General features: G+C 45.4%; 1 protein-coding gene across 1 annotated transcript; it reads right to left on the reverse strand.

The window, feature by feature from the left end:
* Nucleotides 1-6,836: 6,836 nt before the first annotated feature.
* IL10 (interleukin 10) lies at nt 6,837-14,820 on the reverse strand. The gene is made up of 6 exons (XM_023187025.3): nt 14,467-14,820; nt 13,530-13,589; nt 13,081-13,233; nt 11,982-12,047; nt 10,785-10,873; nt 6,837-6,974 (listed from the first exon to the last, which is right to left on the reverse strand). The coding sequence occupies exons 1-6, from the start codon at nt 14,629-14,631 to the stop codon at nt 6,947-6,949; spliced, it is 561 nt and encodes a 186-aa protein (XP_023042793.1). The 5' UTR covers nt 14,632-14,820; the 3' UTR covers nt 6,837-6,946.
* Between the last annotated feature and the right edge of the window lie 4,361 nt (nt 14,821-19,181).

Raw genomic sequence — 19,181 nt, forward strand, 5'->3', positions numbered from 1 at the left:
TACCTCAACTGGGCTCAACATTGCCTGGGAATCTACTACATTTCCCTAGAGTTGTTTGTCTTCCGTATCTCTGCAAACATCATTTTAAACCTTTGTTTCTCTCCTCAAACCTTTGTTTCTCTCCTCCTTATTCATTCTCTTAAGAGTAAATATAAGTCATCTGATGAAATTAACCTCAACTTCCTGCCAACGATTCTTCAAACCAACCTACTTCTGTACCCACCGTCTCTACTTTCTTCCTGTTATTATTCAGAGGAGGTGCCCTCTTCATTTCAAAGATAGTTCTTTCCTCTGCCTGCATCCCACCCCGTCCTGCTTTCTGAGTAACCTGACTTCATCAGTTCTCCCATCTCACTCTTCTGTCTTCAACTTCTTCTTCTCCTCTCCTGGCCCAATGTCTTGAAATAGCTGTCAACGCTTGTCATCCTATTATTATTATTTGATAATTATTGCTCTCTCACCCAGGCTGAAGCACAAAGGCACCATCTTGGCTCACTGCAACCTCTGCCTCCCTATTTCAAGCAATTCTCCCACCTCAGCCTCCCGAGTAGCTGGGATTACAGGTGTGCATTACCACGCCTGACTAAATTTTATATTTTTAGTAGAGATGGGGTTTCACCATGTTGACCAGGCTGGTCTTGAACTCCTGACCTCAGATGATCTGCCTGCCTTGGCCTCCCAAAATGCTGGGATTGTAGGCATGAGCCACTGTGCTGGTATTGTGGGCGTCAGCAATTTTTTCACCTCCTATTTCATGTGCAACTATCCATCTTCCATCCCTACCACTCTACATCCCTACAGCTGTACATCCCTACAGCTCTTTTGATAAAGTCAACAGCACCTTCATATGCTCCATGCAGTAGGGGCTCTTTTGTCTTGATTTTACTTGACCTTTTGATAGCATTTGATCCAGCTGACCATTCTCCTTCTTGAAATGGTTTCTTTCCTTCTCCTCAGGGATGCCACTCTCTTCTGGTGTTTCTTTTTATTGCTCAGGCCACTCTTTAATGAGTTCCTTTGACAGTTTCTCCTGCTCTGGCTTATGAATATCTGGGTTCTTCAGAGCTTGGTTCTGGGCTCTCTTCTCTTCCATTCTGCACTCTTTCCCCTTGGTGATCTTATCCACTCCCAAGATTTTACTCATCATCTTTGTATCAATGACCCCCACATAATGATCTCCAGACTCGATATTGATGTCCATCTGACCAAGTGTATATTTTCATTTAAAGTCTCACAGGCACCTCCAACTCAGCAGGGCCAGTGTAGACCAGATCATCTTCCCCTTCAAACCTGCTGCTTCTCCGCCCAACTGCTCAGACCAGAGATGAGGGTTCATCTTGGCCGTCACTCACTCTCACCATTCTGACCTAAATAATTGCAGACTATTTGAAACCTTGCGCTCTTCTCAATTCCTGTTTATTACCACCTTAGTCCAGACCACAATTTCTTCCTGTCTGGACTGGAAGCAGATGGCTCCTAAATGGTCTCATACAGAAGGTATATATTATCCTCTCTGCTTAGTAGCCTTCAATGGCTTCCCTTTGCTCCTAGAGTCTAAATTTTTGACCATAGTCTACCATCCCTGAATGATCAGACCCATGCCCGCTTCTTCAAGCTCATCTTAAATCTCTCTCTGTCACGTATAACATAACTTACTTTCTGTGATTCATCTTTTAGTTTCTCAAACAGTTTAAGTTTCTTCTTGCCTCAGGGCCTCAGAACACGAGATGGGATGGAAAAGTCAGATGGCTGTGAAGAGAGCCCAGGGTCCAGCTGGGTCGCGAATTGGTACAAATCTACCTTTGCTCCAGAGGTAAACCCCTTCTCCCCCATTCTTTGCTGTTCCAAGTGGTCTTTAAATCTGCAAAACGCTCTGCTTCTTACCACCTCTCTCTTCACTGGGCCAGCTCCTGCTCATCCTTCATGTCCGGTTGAATGTTACCATCTCATGAAAGCATCCCATAGCCCTGAGTCTAGGTTAGTTGCTTTCTTAAATCTCACACTTCTAATTAATAGCAATAATCACGATTATAATAAAATTATATAGTTAACTTTATAATATCTGTTTCCTCTTCTAGCTATTAAATTCATATAGCTGGAGCCAGGATTGGTAGGAGGTTGAGGCGGGAGGATCACTTGCACCCAGGAGTTCGAATCCAGCCTGGGCAACATAGTAAGATCCCCCATCTCTATTTTAAAAATTAAAAGAAATCCATGAGGGCAAGGATTATGTCTGTCTTATTCACTGCTTTTTCTTCGACACCCAGCATAGTACCTAGAGCATAATAGGTTCGAGGGAATAAGGGTGTATCTTGTAAAATCTCTGGCTTGGCTTGCCTCCAAGCCAGAAGTTTGGAGACTCCTTTCCAAAAAAAAAAAGAAAAAAAGAAAAAGATGTAATAGATGACTGCCAAATAGAACTCTGATTGGCATGAGGCAACCTGTCTTTCCACACAAAGTGGATGACTCCATCTTTGCAGATTATGGAGAAGCAGTCTACTTCTGCTTTGATTGGCGTGTCACGATCATCAGACATGAATGTGGAGATTATTATGTAGAGAGATTCAATTAGTTACTTAATGCCACATACTGACCAACATTACTAATTCAGCCTTGGTGAAGAGTGTATAATGGGGTCGGTTTGCGGAAATAACACCCCACTTCCTTAAGTAATGCAGGAAGACTTCTTTAAAAAGGCGTAAGATTCCAGGTTGTGTACAGGACACACAAGAGCTCTGTTATGTAATGGCTTCATGATCTTGGAAAATATTTTTTTCTTGAATAATAGTAAGGGAGGAGCAGAATAGTTGCCTGAATTATCATATTTCACATTACTAGCAGATCAGCAGCAATGATGGAGAATGAGCATATTTGAGCAAAGTCCAGTGCTGTAATCAAATATGCTTTCTACATGTTTATTCTAATTCATACTTAATAATATGTGTAGCTATTATTGTTCTAAATGGCAGTTAGGCATGTATGTTAAGCTGTTCACTGGATTTATAGAACTCTAGGGGCTATAATTCATAACATGTATTTTTTTACTTCACCAAGCCAAGAATTTCTGAGGTCACCTTCAAGAAATTGAAAGTAGGCACTCAAAAACTGTTGCTTCTTTTCTTTCCCTTCCAAGTGCAGGGATGAACCTTCTACTCTTTCTGCCCAGAAATAGTGGGTAGGGAGGCAGAAGGCATTGTAAGGAAAAGCCCAGGTCTATGATTCGTACAAGTGCAAGGCATATCCGGCTATCTTCTATGGTGTTGGTACCTATTGTTCCATCTGGTTGGATGGAAGCATTTTCCCAAATATCTACGATAGAGCTGCTGTTATTAAGTATTTACTCTGTGCCAGGAGATTTTTATGTATTCACGCCCTTATTTTTTCTAACAACAACGCCTTGAAAGAGTAATTATTCTCTCCATGTTACAGAGGAGAATACCAAGCTATGGAATATCTCAAGGTCATGTAGCTGAGAAGTAAGTGGCAGCCTAGGCTTAGACTCCAGAGGCTGTGCATAGCACCCTGTGCTGTAGAGTCAGAGGTATACTGTGTCACTTTCCTTAGGTCTTTTATGTCCCCCTTGTCTTCTCCAGCCAGGATGCCAAGGACGCCTCTGGAAGCTAAAGGCTCAATGGCAGCTCAGTTCTGCTGGGGGAGGGAGCTGTTGATGATACACAGACAAGTGAGAACTGCCTGGAAAATTAGGAGTGCAGATGCTGTAGACATAGGAATGAGTCCTGGAGGAGGGTCCAGTGGGAATAGGCCTGGTGGACTGGAGGAGTCGGTGGTTGGAATGAGGAACTATAGGCTTGAACAGAACTAAGAGGTCATCTACTTTAGTGGTTTTGAAGCTTTTAATTTAAGGACTGCTGCTATTAAATTTCTCCAGAGACTCTCTATTTTAAAATGTTTTGACTGCTTAAAAACTTTTAAAGAAATAATTCCATTTTCTTTGGAATTATATCTTTGATTGCCTTAATCAAAGATATAATAAGATGGGCTGAGCATGGTAGCTCATACCTGTAATCCTAGCACTTTGGTAGGCTGAGGCAGGTGGATCTCTGGAGGTCAAGAGTTCAAGACCAGCCTGGCCAACATAGTGAAACCCCATCTCTACTAAAAATACAAAAATTAGCCAAGCATAGTGGTGGGCACCTGTCATCTCAGCTACTTGGGAGGCTGAGGCATGCGAATTACTTGAACCTGGGAGGCAGAGGTTGCAGTGAGCCGAGATCGTGCCACTGCACATTCCAGCCTGAGCGACAGAGCGAGACTCCTTTGAAAAAAAAAAAAAAAAGATGTAATAGATAACTGCCAAATAGAACTCTGATTGGCATGGGGCAACCTGTCTTTCCACACGAAGTGGATGACTCCATCCAGACAGGGAGAAGTGCTTTTTAATGAGCTTGTGCAGACTTATGAGAGGAGGTATTGCTGAATGCACAATTTCCATGAGGCTTTTTCAAATTTTGGAAATTGCTCAGACTACCCATCCCCTGCTCTGAGTGCTGTCACTCTTGTGGCCCCAGGGGCGATTGGCTCAGGGGCGACTGGGTCCACTGTAGAGGCCACAAGGGTGAATGGTTTTCCCCAAGGGAAACCATTGATTCAGACTTATTTTCTTATTTATGATTGAGGAAACTGAGTCCCAGGCAAGTTAAGTAAAATCTTTGAAGTCACCAAGTGAGTTAGTGCCTAGAAGGGGAATTGAATAATGGAACCCATGTGTCACCTGGGACCCACTAGTCCCTCAGAGATATGCAATTGACTGGTTCATACTGTAGCCAGTTCTGTCGCATATGAAAGTTGAAAGATCTTCCCATCATTTAAAATTCTAGGTTTATGTTCTTACAATTCAGTTCCCATTTCCTTGGAGTGTTATGTCTGGTTTTCCCTAAATCGCCCCAGGACTAAAGCTGGTTCCCGCATTCCACAGTTAAAACTACTCATATAAGCGTTTTGAGAGGGACACATGTCACAGAATGGGCAATATTTGCCACTGTACTAACTTGTCTTTTTCTTTTCTTTTCTTTTCTTCTCTTTTCTTTTCTTTCTTCCCTTTCCTTTACTTCCCTTCCCTTCCCTTCCCTCCCCTCCCCTCCCCTCCCCCTCCCTCCCTCCCGCCCGCCCTCTCTTCCTTCCTTCCTTCCTTCGCTTTTTCTTTCTTTCTTTCTTTCTTTCTTTCTTTCTTTCTTTCTTTCTTTCTTTCTTTTTCTTTTCTTTCTTTTATCTTTTCTTTTCTTTACTTTTTTTTAAGTTTCACTCTTGTTGCCCAGGCTGGAGTGCAATGGCACAATCTTGCCTCACTGCAATCTCCACCTCCCAGGTTCTAGTGATTCTCCTGTCTCAGCCTCCTAAGTAGCTGGGACTACAGGCTTGCGCCCGACTTTTTTTTTTTTTTTTTTTTTTTTCTGTATTTTTAGTAGAGATGGGGTTTCACCATGTTGGCTAGACTGGTCTTGAACTCCTGAACTCAGGTGATCCACCTGCCTCGGCCTCCCAAAGTGCTGGGATTACAGGTGTGAGCCATGGCACCTGGCCTTTTCTTTCTTTTCATCTCTGATCTCTTCCCCTTCCTTCTGCCTTGTGCTTCACTCCCAGGGTGGAAGAACCTATTTGCTTCTCTCTAATTTCTGTCAGTGGCTCCATAGTACCTCCATAGGTAACCACATTGTCATCACAGATTGCAGGAACTTCTCACTGCTTCCGCCTTCCTTATCTCCAAAGCCAGGATCACAAACAGAGATTCTCATTCTCCACTATTTTTCAGACTCAGGTGTAAGGGCACAGAGTTGACATGGAAGAGAGGAGATGGTTGCTTTTCTTAGAGAATAAAGGCTTGTTGAAAAACAAATCCCATCAAAACCTCATCTCTGTGCTCCCTGTTCAAAACACATACGTACCTTCATACCTGAGATTTCATTTGGCAGTTATAGCAAACCTGGTATATTAGTCAGCTCAGGTTGCCACAGCAAAATACCACAGACTGGGTGGCTTAAACAACAGAAACTTGTTTTCTCACTGTTCTGGAGGCTAGGGAGTCCAAAATCAAGGTGCTGGCAAGGCAAGTTTCATTCTGAGTCCTCTTCTCTTGGCTTGGAGGTGGCCGTCATCTCACTGTATGCTCACATGACCTCTTCTTTGAGCGCACTTGGGGGTAGTGGGGGGAAGACAGCAAGCTCTCTAGGGCACTAATCTCATCCTGAGGGTCCCACCCTTATGACCCCATCTAATCCTACTCACCTCCAAAAGTTCCCCCCTTCAAGTACCATCACACTGGAGGAAAGGGCTTTAAAATATGAATTTTGGTGAGACACAAACATTCAGGCCATAGCACCTGGGAAGACATTTTGCTAGTTTTCCAGATGAGAAACTAAACCTTAGAGAAATAAATCTATCAGAGTGAGCCTATGAGAGAGGACTGAGGGTGGGAGTGCACGTGATGATGGCCTATCCAGGAACACTGAGGCCCACCCAATTCCTCCCCTTTTCCCTACCAGCTCAAGAGCACAAAACTATTTCTTCTGGATTCTTAGAAGGTTGTGATTGTTTCAAAATAGGTGCACAAATTCTTGGACACTCCTCCCTTCAAAAGGCAGAATCTAATTCCTTTTCCTGTGAATGTGGGCTAGACTTACCGGTGCACTTCTAACAAATAGAATATAGCAGAAGTGATGGTGTGAGATTTCTGGAATTAGGTCATAAAATATATTGTGACTTTCTCCTTATTCTCTCTTGCATCATTGGCTCTGGGTAGGACAGCTGCCATGTTGTGAGGACACTCAAGAAGCCCTATGAAGAGGAACAAAGGCCACCTGCCAACAGCCCTATGAGTGTGCCATGTTACTCACGAATCCGCTAGCCCAGTCAGGCCACCAGGTGATTGCAGCCCTGGCCGTCCTTCTGACAAAGCCTCATTGGGATCCTGAGATGGAATTCCTAGTTGTCACTCCCAGACTCCTGACCTACAGAAGCTGAGATAACAAATGAGTGTTGTTTTAAGCTGCTAAATTTTGAAGACAGCAATAGATAATTAATACAAAGAGAAAAGTATTTTATTCTATACACAGTTCTCCATTCTCCATGTTTCCCATGTGTCTAAGCCAGATTGACATTTCTCATGCTCCCAAACAGCTAGTGAGTCAAAGAAGAAATTAAAAAAGAAATTTAAAAACGTCTTGAGACAAACAAAAGGGGATACACAACATACTACAAAACCTGCATCTCAATGTTTCATGATACAAACAGAATTATATTAGAAAAGAAGAATAATGCAGTAATTTACCTGTGAAAATGACTTTAGGAGTGTAGGATAATCATTAAGACCATGGACTGTCATTTAACAGCTGGATGGCCAAAGTGGGTCTCATTTTCACTACATGAAAATATGGAGATATTAAGAGTGCCTCATGGTCTTACATGATAATTCATGAGCTAATATATATCAAATACTTAGCAAAGTAGCCAGCAAATGACTTTAGTAAATGTTCATATTGCCATTAACATAAATATCAGGTATACAGGAACAATTATACACACAAACAGATGATAAATTGGAAGTGCAGAGCCTGTTTTCTCCCAGGTTAACCTGTGGTCAACTCATGATTTAAAGAGCTGAGTTAATATGGTTGTTCAGAAGCCTTGACTGTCAAATATGATCTACAGAATGTTAGATTATTAAATCCCAATAGAGCAAATGTAACAGAATAAAATGACTTAGTATCTGCTTCCTCTTAGAGAAAACAGCAATAATGCCATGTAATTGCTACATAATACTACCAGATGGCTTAAAATAAGTGACTAGCTTAATAAACTGTAGTTGCCTAATAAATTGTAGCTATCATTAACATCTTATTAGCTGTACAGCTTTTTTTCAGGTGAGTTTCTTTTTGTTTCAGATGCCCACTTCCCTCAAATGAAATGCCAGCCTCAAACTAAAGTCAGTATGCATTGCCTGGAAGGCTAACTGCCTAAGCTTTCCAGACCAGGGGACTTATGAACCCTGAAAATTTGAGACAGGTCTCAGTTAATTTAGAAAGTTTATTTTGCCAAGGTTGAGGACACGTGCCCCTGACACAGCCTCAGGAAGTTCTGATGACATGTGCCCAAGGTGGTTGGGGCACAGTTTGGTTTTATACATTTTAGGGAGACAGGAGACATCAATCAATATATGCAAGAAGTGCATTGGTTCCGTCCAAGACATCAATCAATATATGTAAGAAGTGCATTGGTTCCATCCAGAAAGATGGGGACAACTCAAAACAGGGAAGGGGCTTCCAGGTCACAGGTAGGTGAGAGACAAATGGTTGCATTCTTTTCCAAAGGAGGCTATCAGACATGCATCTATCTCAGTGAACAGAGGGACGGCTTTGAATAGAATGGAAGGCAGGTTTGCCCTCAGTAGTTCCCAGCTTGACTTTTCCCTTTCGCCTAGTGATTTTGAGGACCCAAGATTTTCCTTTCACAGACTCAGGATGTCTTCTTCAGTTCAGTATGGACAGCCTCAGAGTAGATAGCTTCTGGCCCCTCTCCTTATCTTCTGCTAACCTCCATTCTTACTCCTACCCTTTCATCTCAGAATTTTCGCTTTGATGTTTCCCACTTCCTTCCTATGGTTACTTTAACCAAAGTGAGTCAGGTCTTACTGAAAAACTGACCACAGCCTGTCTGCTCCCAGCCTTCTCCAGACCAGGGCTGCCCAGGCAGAGTGTGAGGTGGACTAGTGTTTACTCAGCCCGTTTTTTTCCTCCTCTCTCCTCTAAGTCACGGGGCTTTGAGTAGGGCTTCCCCAGCCACCATGCCCCTCCCAGCAGACCGCAGTCAGAAGCCAGTCTCACATTTGTCTGGTGGCTCAGAGAAGGGACAGCTGATGTCCTTGGCTATCCTCTCAAGTGGGCTAATTTGCTTATTTTCAACTCTGTTGGGTCCAGCCCTGTTGCCTCTGATCTCAGCTCAAAGAGGATTTGGCGGGAGTTTTTGGTTGTGATGACCAATAACAACCAACTGTATGCACTGCGACCATCTGCTAGTGACAGAAGCCCTGTGAGCTCATTATCTTAATTCTCAGGATAACCCAGGCAATTCGTATTCACCCTAAAAACTTCCCCTGGCTGGGGGTGGTGGCTCACACCTGTAATCCCGACACTTTGGGAGGCTGAGGCGGGTGGATCACTTGAGGTCAGGAGTTCATAACTAGCCTGGCCAACATGGTGAAACCCCGTTTTTACTAAAAATACAAAAATTAACTGGGCATGGTGGCATGAGCCTGTAGATCCAGCTACTCGGGAGGCTGAGGTAGGAGAATCGCTTGAACCTGGGAGGCAGAGGTTGCAGTGAGCCGAGATCATGTCATTGCATTCCAGCCTGGGAGACAGGGAGAGACTCCATCTCAAAAAGCAAAAACAAAAACAAAAACAAACCCCAAAAAACTTCCCCTGTTTTCCTTTCTAATTTTGGTACCTATAGAATCTACTCCTTAGCCTTGAAAATCAGCATGATCTTTAAGGATTTAGGAGCAAATCTTTGAAGGATTGAGTTGTGGGAAGACCATGGTGTCTTTGCTGTTGGCTTTTGCAGTGAGAATAGCTTTTTCTCTGATCGGGTTTGGAGCCTTCCCTCTCTCCTGGGAGGGGGTAGCTGGCTTCCTTTCTCTGAAATGTAGAATTCATGCACCCATTCTCTTTTGTCTTGGGAGCTTCGAGAGAACAATTTTAGTCAGACAAGAGTCAACGGACACCAGAACACAATGTGAATAAGATACATTTATTTATTCAAAATTAAAATCTGCCAAGAAGACAGACAAACAATGTAACATTCCCAGAGGAATTGAATCAATTCTAGTTAAAACTGAGTTCTATTAGAACCAAATTTATTTTTATTTTTATTTTTTTGAGGCAGAGTCTTGCTCTGTCACCCAGGCTGGAGTACAGTGGCATGGTATCAGCTCACTGCAACCTCCGCCTCCTGGGTTCAAGCAATTCTCCTGCCTCAGCCTCCCGAGTAGCTGGGATTACAGGTGTGCGCCACCACGCCCGGCTAATTTTTGTATTTTTAGTAGGGATGGGGTTTCACCATGTTGGCCAGGCTGGTTAGGAACTCCTGACCTTAAGTGATCCACCCGCCTTGGCCTCCCAAAGTGCTGGGATTACAGGCGTACGCCACCTTGCCCGGCCTAGAACCAAATTTAGGTTGTTATAAATAACAAGCTGGCCACAGCTTTCAAGAATGAAGTGGTTGGCGAATGAGGTTAGGGGAATCCCTCTGAGCCACTGGAAGGTGAATTAATCATCAAAGGGGCTCCCTGGTTTCTCTTCCTAAGAGTATATGCAGCAGTTAGGAAGCCCCAAGCCCACAGACAAGAGAAATTAGAGGGAGGTCAGGGAAAACAGCTCAACAGCTAGAAAGCGTGGTCAGACTTGGAATGGAAGCTTCTGTTGGCTTCCCAAGGAAGTTTTTTTTTTTCCTCCCTTATATAACTTATAATTTATCTTAAAACACTCAAATACCATAGTGTGTCACCCTATGGAAACAGCTTAAAAACAGGTGAAAATAATAAATATTGAAAAAAATTATAATATTGGGCTTCTTTCTAAGTCATTCACAGAGAAGCTCAGTAAATAAATAGAAATGGGGGTTGAGGTATCAGAGGTAATAAATATTCTGTGAGAGAGGTACAATAAGGTTTCCCAAGGGGCTCGGTCAGGTATCCCAGAACCCCAGATCTGATTTTGGAGGCCTCTAATTTATGTCCTAGAGTCTATAGAGTCGCCACCCTGATGTCTCACTTTTGCATCTTCATTGTCATGTAGGCTTCTATGTAGTTGATGAAGATGTCAAACTCACTCATGGCTTTGTAGACGCCTTTCTCTTGGAGCTGTGCAGAGAGATAGAAACAGTTAAATCCTTTCTGGGGACTAAATAGGCTCCCCTTTCCCATGCTCATGGATGGGCATGACCTTGAGTGCAGAGGCTGCTTGTTCTCCCTCACTCTGGGAAGTAAACCAGAGGATAGGCCCAGCTGCCTTGGGAAAGGCAGTGCATTGACCTTCATCTCCTCCAGGCCTGAAGTACGGCTACTGCCTAGCAAGGGGAGCATTCATTTTGCAAAGCGCTGTCTTCAAAATGATGCCTTTTCAACAATTTTAAAGGTCACGTATTCACATGATGATTAGGCAGAGTGTGATGAAAAGACATTAGAGGAAGCACTTTGAAACCAAGATGGTGAGAGAAGGAGAGGAGGGAGCCTTTTAAATGTCTGCGTTCTCCCACCAACACATTGAGCAGGCCCTGCCCTGCCGCCCTGATCTACTATGAGAAATTCACACCCCCTAATGTTGGCACTCTGTGCAGTGTCTGTCCCCAGCCCACGAGGAGGACACAGGCCGCATGGTTTCTGGGAAATCAGGTTGAAAAAGTTCACGCACAGTTGGAAGTGTGAAACCCTGTTTGGTTTGGGAGCTGACATTCTCAGGCACCTTGGCAGGTGCAAGGGGCAGATGGAAAGTGGGCTTGAACCAACTCCAGTTAAGTGAGAATCCGGCTTCCTGCTCATTCTGAGTTCTGGGGAGTCTGGGCTGAACCCCCAGGTGTATTTGTATGTGCACATTTGTGTGCCAGCTTCCTGCACGTGTGGGTTCAGCCTAGATTCCCAACAAGCTACTTTCTGTACTTTCTGTTTCCTTTGTCACTCTCCCCAGCACACAGCTCACTGTGTTCACAGGCTGGCCGGCCAGCCTAACCCGCAAGCCTGCAAAGGCAGTGAGCAGTCATTTAGAAACCCCCAAAGACACTTAACAGAAAACGAATACAATCAAGGTGGCAGCTCCTCACTGGCTGAGCAGGTTATACCATCTGTCAGGTTCCCACACTCCTTCCAATGAAGGATGGGGCCTACTGAGTCCCCACCACCTTCCACGCTTTGGGGTTGGGGAGTCGGCATGGGCTGTGCTCTGCAGAACCTCTCTGCCACCATCCAAACTCACCTTACTAAAGGCATTCTTCACCTGCTCCACGGCCTTGCTCTTGTTTTCACAGGGAAGAAATCGATGCTGTGGAAGAAAAGAGAAAGTGTTGGTGATCCCAGCTCCCAGCTCCATGTCCATTGCACTTGGGGGACAAGCTGGTGGCATCATGAGGGTTCTAGATTTATCCAAATGCCTCGCCTCACAGCTCCCAGAGAGAACTGAGCCCTGCTTCACCCTTACTAACTATCCAAGGCCCTGGGAGAGAAAATGTATTTCTCCAGGACCCACTCCGAGGTGTTCGCAAGGCTTGAATGACAACCCAGATCTTGGGATTCCTTCCTCCCCTGGAACTCTACAGTATCTCCTGCAGTGCTGAGTGAGGCATTCTTCAGCCTGTCCTTTTCTGCCTCTCTATCCTGTCCCTCCCCGTCAGTCACAGCCACCGAGGACCATTTCTAAGCATCTGAGGAGGGAAGCTACTGGCACCAAACCCTTCACATAGCCCTGTCCTACGAATAGACACCAACTGTTTTTCCAATATTGGTGAGAGAACAAGGGAAACCATTAGTAGTGAGGGCATCAAGTCAGTTGGAGAAATAAATTACTTAGAGGAATTACTCATAGACACTAGCCCGGGGATGAATAGTCCCCTTGTCCCTTCTAAAATGCCAGGGGAAGTCCTGTCAGTCAATTGGGCCCTTCTTAGAGCTTTGCTTTCCAAATATTGAGATTAAAAGAGGTGAGTGATGTTTCCTCTGCTTGGAAACCTTAGCTCCCAGACCAGCATCTAGTTACAAAGAGGCAGTGGAGGCCTGACTGAAGCTCTGGGCTCCTTTCATGAAGAGAGAGAGGGGAGTAGTTAATAACCCACAAATGACTCACAAATAACAGGAAAGCTGTTTGCAAATTTCACATGTAAATGCCTAGCAGCCACCCCCCACGCCTGCTCAGAGAAATGAGCAAGAGATCTGACTCCAGGAGTCTTCCCACATTTACAGCTAGCTCTGCCAGTCTGTGTCTTTACTGTGTCTCTAGATGTGAGTGTCTCTGGATGCTGGTCTGTAGGAGATGGTATTTTGGGGGCAGCTGCAAGGGAAAGAACTGTTCTGCTACTTACACAGCGCCGCAGCCTCAGCCTGAGGGTCTTCAGATTCTCCCCCAGGGAGTTCACATGCTCCTTGATGTCTGGGTCGTGGTTCTCAGCTTGGGGCATCACCTCCTCCAGGTAAAACTGGATCATCTCAGACAAGGCTTGGCAACCCAGGTAACCCTAAGGGCAGGAGCCAAAGGTGAGTGAGAGATTGGTGGAGGTGACTGGGAGGAGGGGCTGCTGCAAATAGCTTGAGAGGACAGCTTGGTTCCAGCGATCCTCCTTCACCAGAAACCTCCCCCCAAGGACTGAGCCTTTTGTAAACCCTCTGGCTGCTGGATGTGCTGAGTTAAGATCTTCCCACTTCTCCTTTTCAAAGCGAAGGAAACAGACCCAATTTCCTGCAATCAGGAAGCAGAGCCTCCCTTCCCTTAATCAGGCTGCACGCTCCCCCAGCACCCCGCCCCTGCTCTCACCTTAAAGTCCTCCAGCAAGGACTCCTTTAATAATATGTTGTCCAGCTGATCCTTCATTTGCTGCATGAAGAACAAAAGGAGAATGAACTTGAGGTTTGGGGAAATAACTGAAATGCGGTCTTTTTGATGCCCTTGCGTTTCGAGTTTTTTTCTGTTTGTTTTTGTTTTTTTAAATCAAATTGGCTCTGGCCCAAAATATCAAGAGGGGAGTTTTAAAAACAGAGGATTCAACAGTGATGGGACCATCACTTAAATCTGGTCCTCCTCCTCAGAGTCAAGTTATTTAAAAAATCTGGCCGATTTTGAAGCGAAAGCAGAAACTTGACTCAGTCCTGGTCTTCTTTCTGCAGAGCTACATTCGGCTTTAAGGAACACGTATGTCAACCCTTTGGTGCCTTGAGCCCCCTCTCATGTCCTGTTCTCTGCTTTTCTTTCTCCCCACTGTAGACATCCAGTTCAGCTTGGAAAGATCCCAGGGAATAAGAAGCTCCTTCTAATGCAGGTTTCCCTCATGTAGAGTGCTTCCCCAAACCACTGGTCTTTCAGGTCTGGAAAGGCTCTAAGCAGAGGCAATTTAAGCTTCCCTGTTATAGGGCACGGGGAGCATCTTCACCTCAAATCAGACCTTTCTTTACTTCTCCTGGCCAATAAAGTATAGAGCTCTAGCAGGATCTTATAAGAAGTTTCTCAGCATGAGAAAGAATGCATTTACTTTTTAAGGCAGCTTTTCCTGCACATTTACTATATCATCTGGCTTAGCTTAACCCACTAAACATATGGCTTGATCTAGGATTCTCTTAAGAATTTAATTTTGGGAAAATAGGTGTTGGGGATGGAAGTGGAGGCACAGGAGGAGGGTTCTTCTTATAGCTCCAGGAGAATGCCTAGTTCAGGCAGTCCCAGGAAGAGAGAAAGCACAGGAGGGAATCATACTCACAAAGAAAGTCTTCACTCTGCTGAAGGCATCTCGGAGGTCTCGAAGCATGTGAGGCACGTTGCCTGGGAAGCGGGTGCAGCTGTTCTCAGAATGGGTGCCCTGGCCTGGGCTGGCCCTCACCCCAGTCAGGAGGACCAGGCAACAGAGCAGTGCTGAGCTGTGCATGCCTTCTTTTGCAAGTCTGTCTTGTGGTTTGGTTTTGCAAGAGCAAGCCCCTGATGTGTAGACCTTCACCTCTCTGTCCCCCTTTTATATTGTAAGCTCAGGGAGGCCTCTTCATTCATAAAAAGCCACAATCACAGGTTTCCCGGCACAGGATTTTTTCTGCTTAGAGCTCCTCCTTCTCTAACCTCTCTAATAAACTTAGTTTTCAAATTTAGCATCGTAAGCAAAAACGATTGGTTGAACATGAACTTCTGCACAGCTATTTTTAGGATGGGCTACCTCTCTTAGAATAATTTTTTAGCTTCTCAATTAAAAAACGTTGAGTTCCTGGGGAGAACAGCTGTTTTGTGCGCAGAGGCCCACAGTTGTGGGTTCCCATTCGCGTGTTCCTAGGTCACAGTGACGTGGACAAATTGCCCATTCCAGAATACAATGGGATTGAGAAATAATTGGGTCCCCCCAACCCGGGGTGAATACCCAAGACTTCTCCTTGCTAACTTAGACAGTCACCTTAGGTTTCCCCAAGTAAAAATGAGGGGGCGGTCTAAATATCCTCAAAGCTCCCAAGCAGCTCTTCCATTTTACTTTCCAGAGACTGGCTTCCTACAGGACAGGCAGGGTCACAAGATATGCTCCAGGCTCCTTTACCCTGATTTCATTTGGATTCTCCGGCGCATGTTTCCTCCTCTTCAGCTGTCCCAGGTGTCCCCCACCCCAACTGTACTTGGGGGAAGTGGGTAAGAGTAGTCTGCACTGGCCAAAAGCTTGTTATATGCTAGTCAGGTGGTGCTCACCATGACCCCTACCATCTCTATTTTATAGTGAGCAAACTGAGGCACAGAGAGGTTACATCACCTGTACAAGGGTACACCAATGCCAACTGAGAATTTGGTTCCCTCACCCTACTCTATGCCATCTCCAGCACATAGAGTGAAACCTTGGATTAAATTGGCCTTAGAGTTTCTTTTAGTTGTAAGCTTCTGTGGCTGGAGTCTAAAGTTTAAAAGATGGGGAGGAAGAAGTTGAAATAACAGGGAAAAGAAGTCAGGATTCCATGGAGGCTGGATAGGAGGTCCCTTACTTTCCTCTTACCTATCCCTACTTCCCCTTCCCAAAGAAGCCTTAGCAGTGTTGTCTTGGATTTGTGTGTGTGTGTGTGTGTGTACAAGGTAAGGGAGCCAGTTGGGTTGCGGCGTGGAGCATTGCTCTACTTGGGGAAGGACCAGGGCAGTGACATCAGGACTTCTTCAGATATCTGCAAAGTCTCCGGGGATCCTTTGAGACTTCACCTTCCCCTTCCACAGGGACTTTGCCTGCCATTCCAGTTTAGACTGTAACTGGGAGGAACACTGGCCTAGGTGCAGGAGGCCTGGGCTCTGCCTTGGCCCTGTCACTCTATACTCAGGGCAAGTCACTCATCCTCCCTGTGTCTGCTTTTTGCCTGTCCCAACAGGGCAACAGCACTTGTCCTCCTGCCTGCCAGGCAGCACTGAGCTTAGGTAGCCATGGACCCAGATGGAGGGCGTTCCCAGTGTTCTGCTGGCTCTTCACCTCCCTGCATCAGCAATGGGACATCTCCAATGGCAGAAGGTTCTGAGCCTGCTCCACTGGAGAAGGTCACTCACTGCAATGGGCGCAAACACCTTGGGGCCAAGCCAGCATACAGTGAGTGGGAGGGAGGGATGAGAGGGCCCAGGCCCAGCCTATGGATGTCCCTGCTGTGGTGACCTATGGATCAGGGTCAGGGGACTGTGGTGTCTCTTCCCAACTCTTCAGGGAGTGTAAATGTACAAACCTAAGAATCAGGAAGTGAGAAAGAGCCTTCTAGAAACTAGTATGGAGCTAACTCAGAACTTACTGGTCCTGCCAGCCTTACACTGGCTTAAGAGTTCTGTCTGAGTTCTGCTGCCAGGAAGCAGAGAGAAGGGGACCAGGACCTGGGTTTCCCCTGCTTGCACCTTTCTCCTTCCCCCTCAGCTCCTGGGTTTTCTGGGCTGTGTCTGCGTTAGCCTGCAGGGCTAGCCCCCTCTCTGAGCTGGGTGTTGTGGACTCAGCATAGACATCAGGCAGGCCAGGGGTTCTGAACTCTGGGTGAGGCTGCGAACCCCTCCTTTCTTTGTTTCCCATCATGCCCTGTGCTTACCTTACTAGGAAACCTACAACCCTACCTTGGTTGTCATTCGTGTACACATCACGCCTTGCCCAATCAGCTTTGAGCTCCCTGAAACAGGGCATTGTTTTATTAATCTTTGCATACTTGCTACCTAGCACCGAGTCTGGCCCGTGGAAGGATCAGCTATACTTGGGATGGGCAGAGAAGAGTGCCCTGTGAGCCTGGAGGGTGTGAGGCTAAGGAGGCGGTCTGGGCACAGGTAAGCACTCAGAAGGAGAAGGAGAGTGACTCAGGGAGGCAGGCAGCCTCCCTTCAACTTTCTTATTATTTGAGATGTGTGTGCAAATACACACACACACACACAACGTCAGGGAGAAGGGAGTGTAAAAGCCATTTGTACCTTTCTTTCATCTATAATCTATTAAATAGGGTTGAGGTTAGGATCAGACTTCTTCTTTTTTTTTTTTTTTTTTTTTTGAGACGGAGTCTTGCTGTGTCACCCAGGCTGGAGTGCAGTGGTGCATTCTCGGCTCACTGCAAGCTCCGCCTCCTGGGTTCAAGTCATTCTCCTGCCTCAGTCTCCCGAGTATTGGGACTACAGGCGCCCGCCACCACACGCAGCTAATTTTTTTTTATATATATTTTTAGTAGAGACAGGGTTTCACCATGTTAACCAGGATGGTCTCGATCTCCTGACCTCGTGATCCACCCGCCTCAGCCTCCCAAAGTGCTGGGAATACAGGCGTGAGCCACCGCGCCCGGCCGGGAACTGACTTCTTTATTTGTTCTGAAATGTATAGCTGATTATCTCAAGCCATTTGCTGAAGAGTTGATTCTTTACCCATTGATTTGAAATTACTGTCCACTCTCATTTCAAAGTTTCAGAATTTAAGTGGTTGGAGAGAACCATAGGCAAGTTCCCTGATGCACGTCCTCATTTAACATATGGAGACGACAGCTTCTCCATCAATATATCTCATAGTATTGCTGTCAAGAGATAGATGTGAACATTTGAGTAAAGACCCTATGCCCTCATATTGACAAGGCAACAAGAACAACAAACAGGACTCCTATTTCTCAAGTTTTTGAAGATATCTGTTCATCTGAAAAGTCACTGGAGTCCACGGGGAAAAGTCCCAAATTCATAGGTCATGTTTGAGACATAAATGCCAACACTCACATGTGAGGAGATTTGGGTTTGGATTTTGGTACAAGGCACTCATGCAAAGAGGGAAGTGAGAAGGCAGGCACCTATGGATGGACAGAGTGTCAACCTGGGCACAATTCAGTTCTGTGAATTTCAAGAGGTCACAAATGCCACTCTCATACTGTGAGCTTCTTGAGGCCAAAAGGCCGAGTCCGGTTTGCCCTCAAGCCTAGATGCATAGCAGGCATCTAATCAAACTTATTACACTGATTTTAAATGAATTTTTCCAGTTGGGGACACACTGGGAAATCAGAAGGTTGTGGGAAGGCGAATACTTCTCTTCTTCCATCCCTACTCCAAAATATTCTCTCATTTCTGTATTTAGCTGCAAATGAAGGAAAACCTGAGTAAGCATGGCTTTAAAAAAAGGGGATTTTATTTTATTTTCTGTCTCACTCATCAAGAAGCCCAAAGCAAGCACTCAGATGTCATCCTGGGCCCGTTTTTTCTGTATTCTTGTTCTCCTAACCTTTGTTGAGAGGAGATAGGAGAGATAGGAGGTGGTAAAGTCCAAAGGTTTAAAGGCACACCAACCCAGGAGAACTTGATAATCTTTTTAGGAAGCTCCACCCCATAAGTTTCACCACTTTAGCTGCAGAGGAATCTGGGCAGACAAGAACTGCTGGTGTGTGTGTGTGTGTGTGTGTGTGTGTATGTGTGTGTGTGTGTGTGTGCTTATGCAAATAGATTTTGAAGGGTGCTTTCTGCAGTTCACAAGATCTTATAAAGAATCTGCCTCCTATTAGAGCGGTCATTGCCCAACCTCCCCAATAGCACTTGGGTTTTCCTGTTGAGAGGCAGGACTGAGAGACAGGACTAGCTGGATTTCCTAGACCAACTGAGAATCCCTAAGCCTAGCTGGGAAGGTGACCGCATCCACCATTAAACACGGGGCTTGCAACTTAGCTCACACCCGACCAATCAGGTAGTAAAGAGAGCTCACTAACATGCTAATTAGGCAAAAACAGGAGGTAAAGAAATAGCCAATCATATATCGCCTGAGAGCACAGCAGGAGGGACAATGGCTACCCTCTTTGGGTCCTCTCCCTTTGTACGGGAGCTCTGTTTTCACTCTATTAAATCTTGCAACTGAAAAAAAAAAAAAAAAAAAGAATCTGCCTCCCTTGCTGGACGCGGTGGCTCACACCTGTAATCCCAGCACTTTGGGAGGCCGAGGTGGATGAATCACGAGGTCAGGAGATCAAGACCATCCTGGCTAACATGATGAAA

This window comes from Piliocolobus tephrosceles, chromosome 1, assembly GCF_002776525.5.
Source record: "Piliocolobus tephrosceles isolate RC106 chromosome 1, ASM277652v3, whole genome shotgun sequence".
Lineage (NCBI taxonomy): Eukaryota > Metazoa > Chordata > Mammalia > Primates > Cercopithecidae > Piliocolobus > Piliocolobus tephrosceles.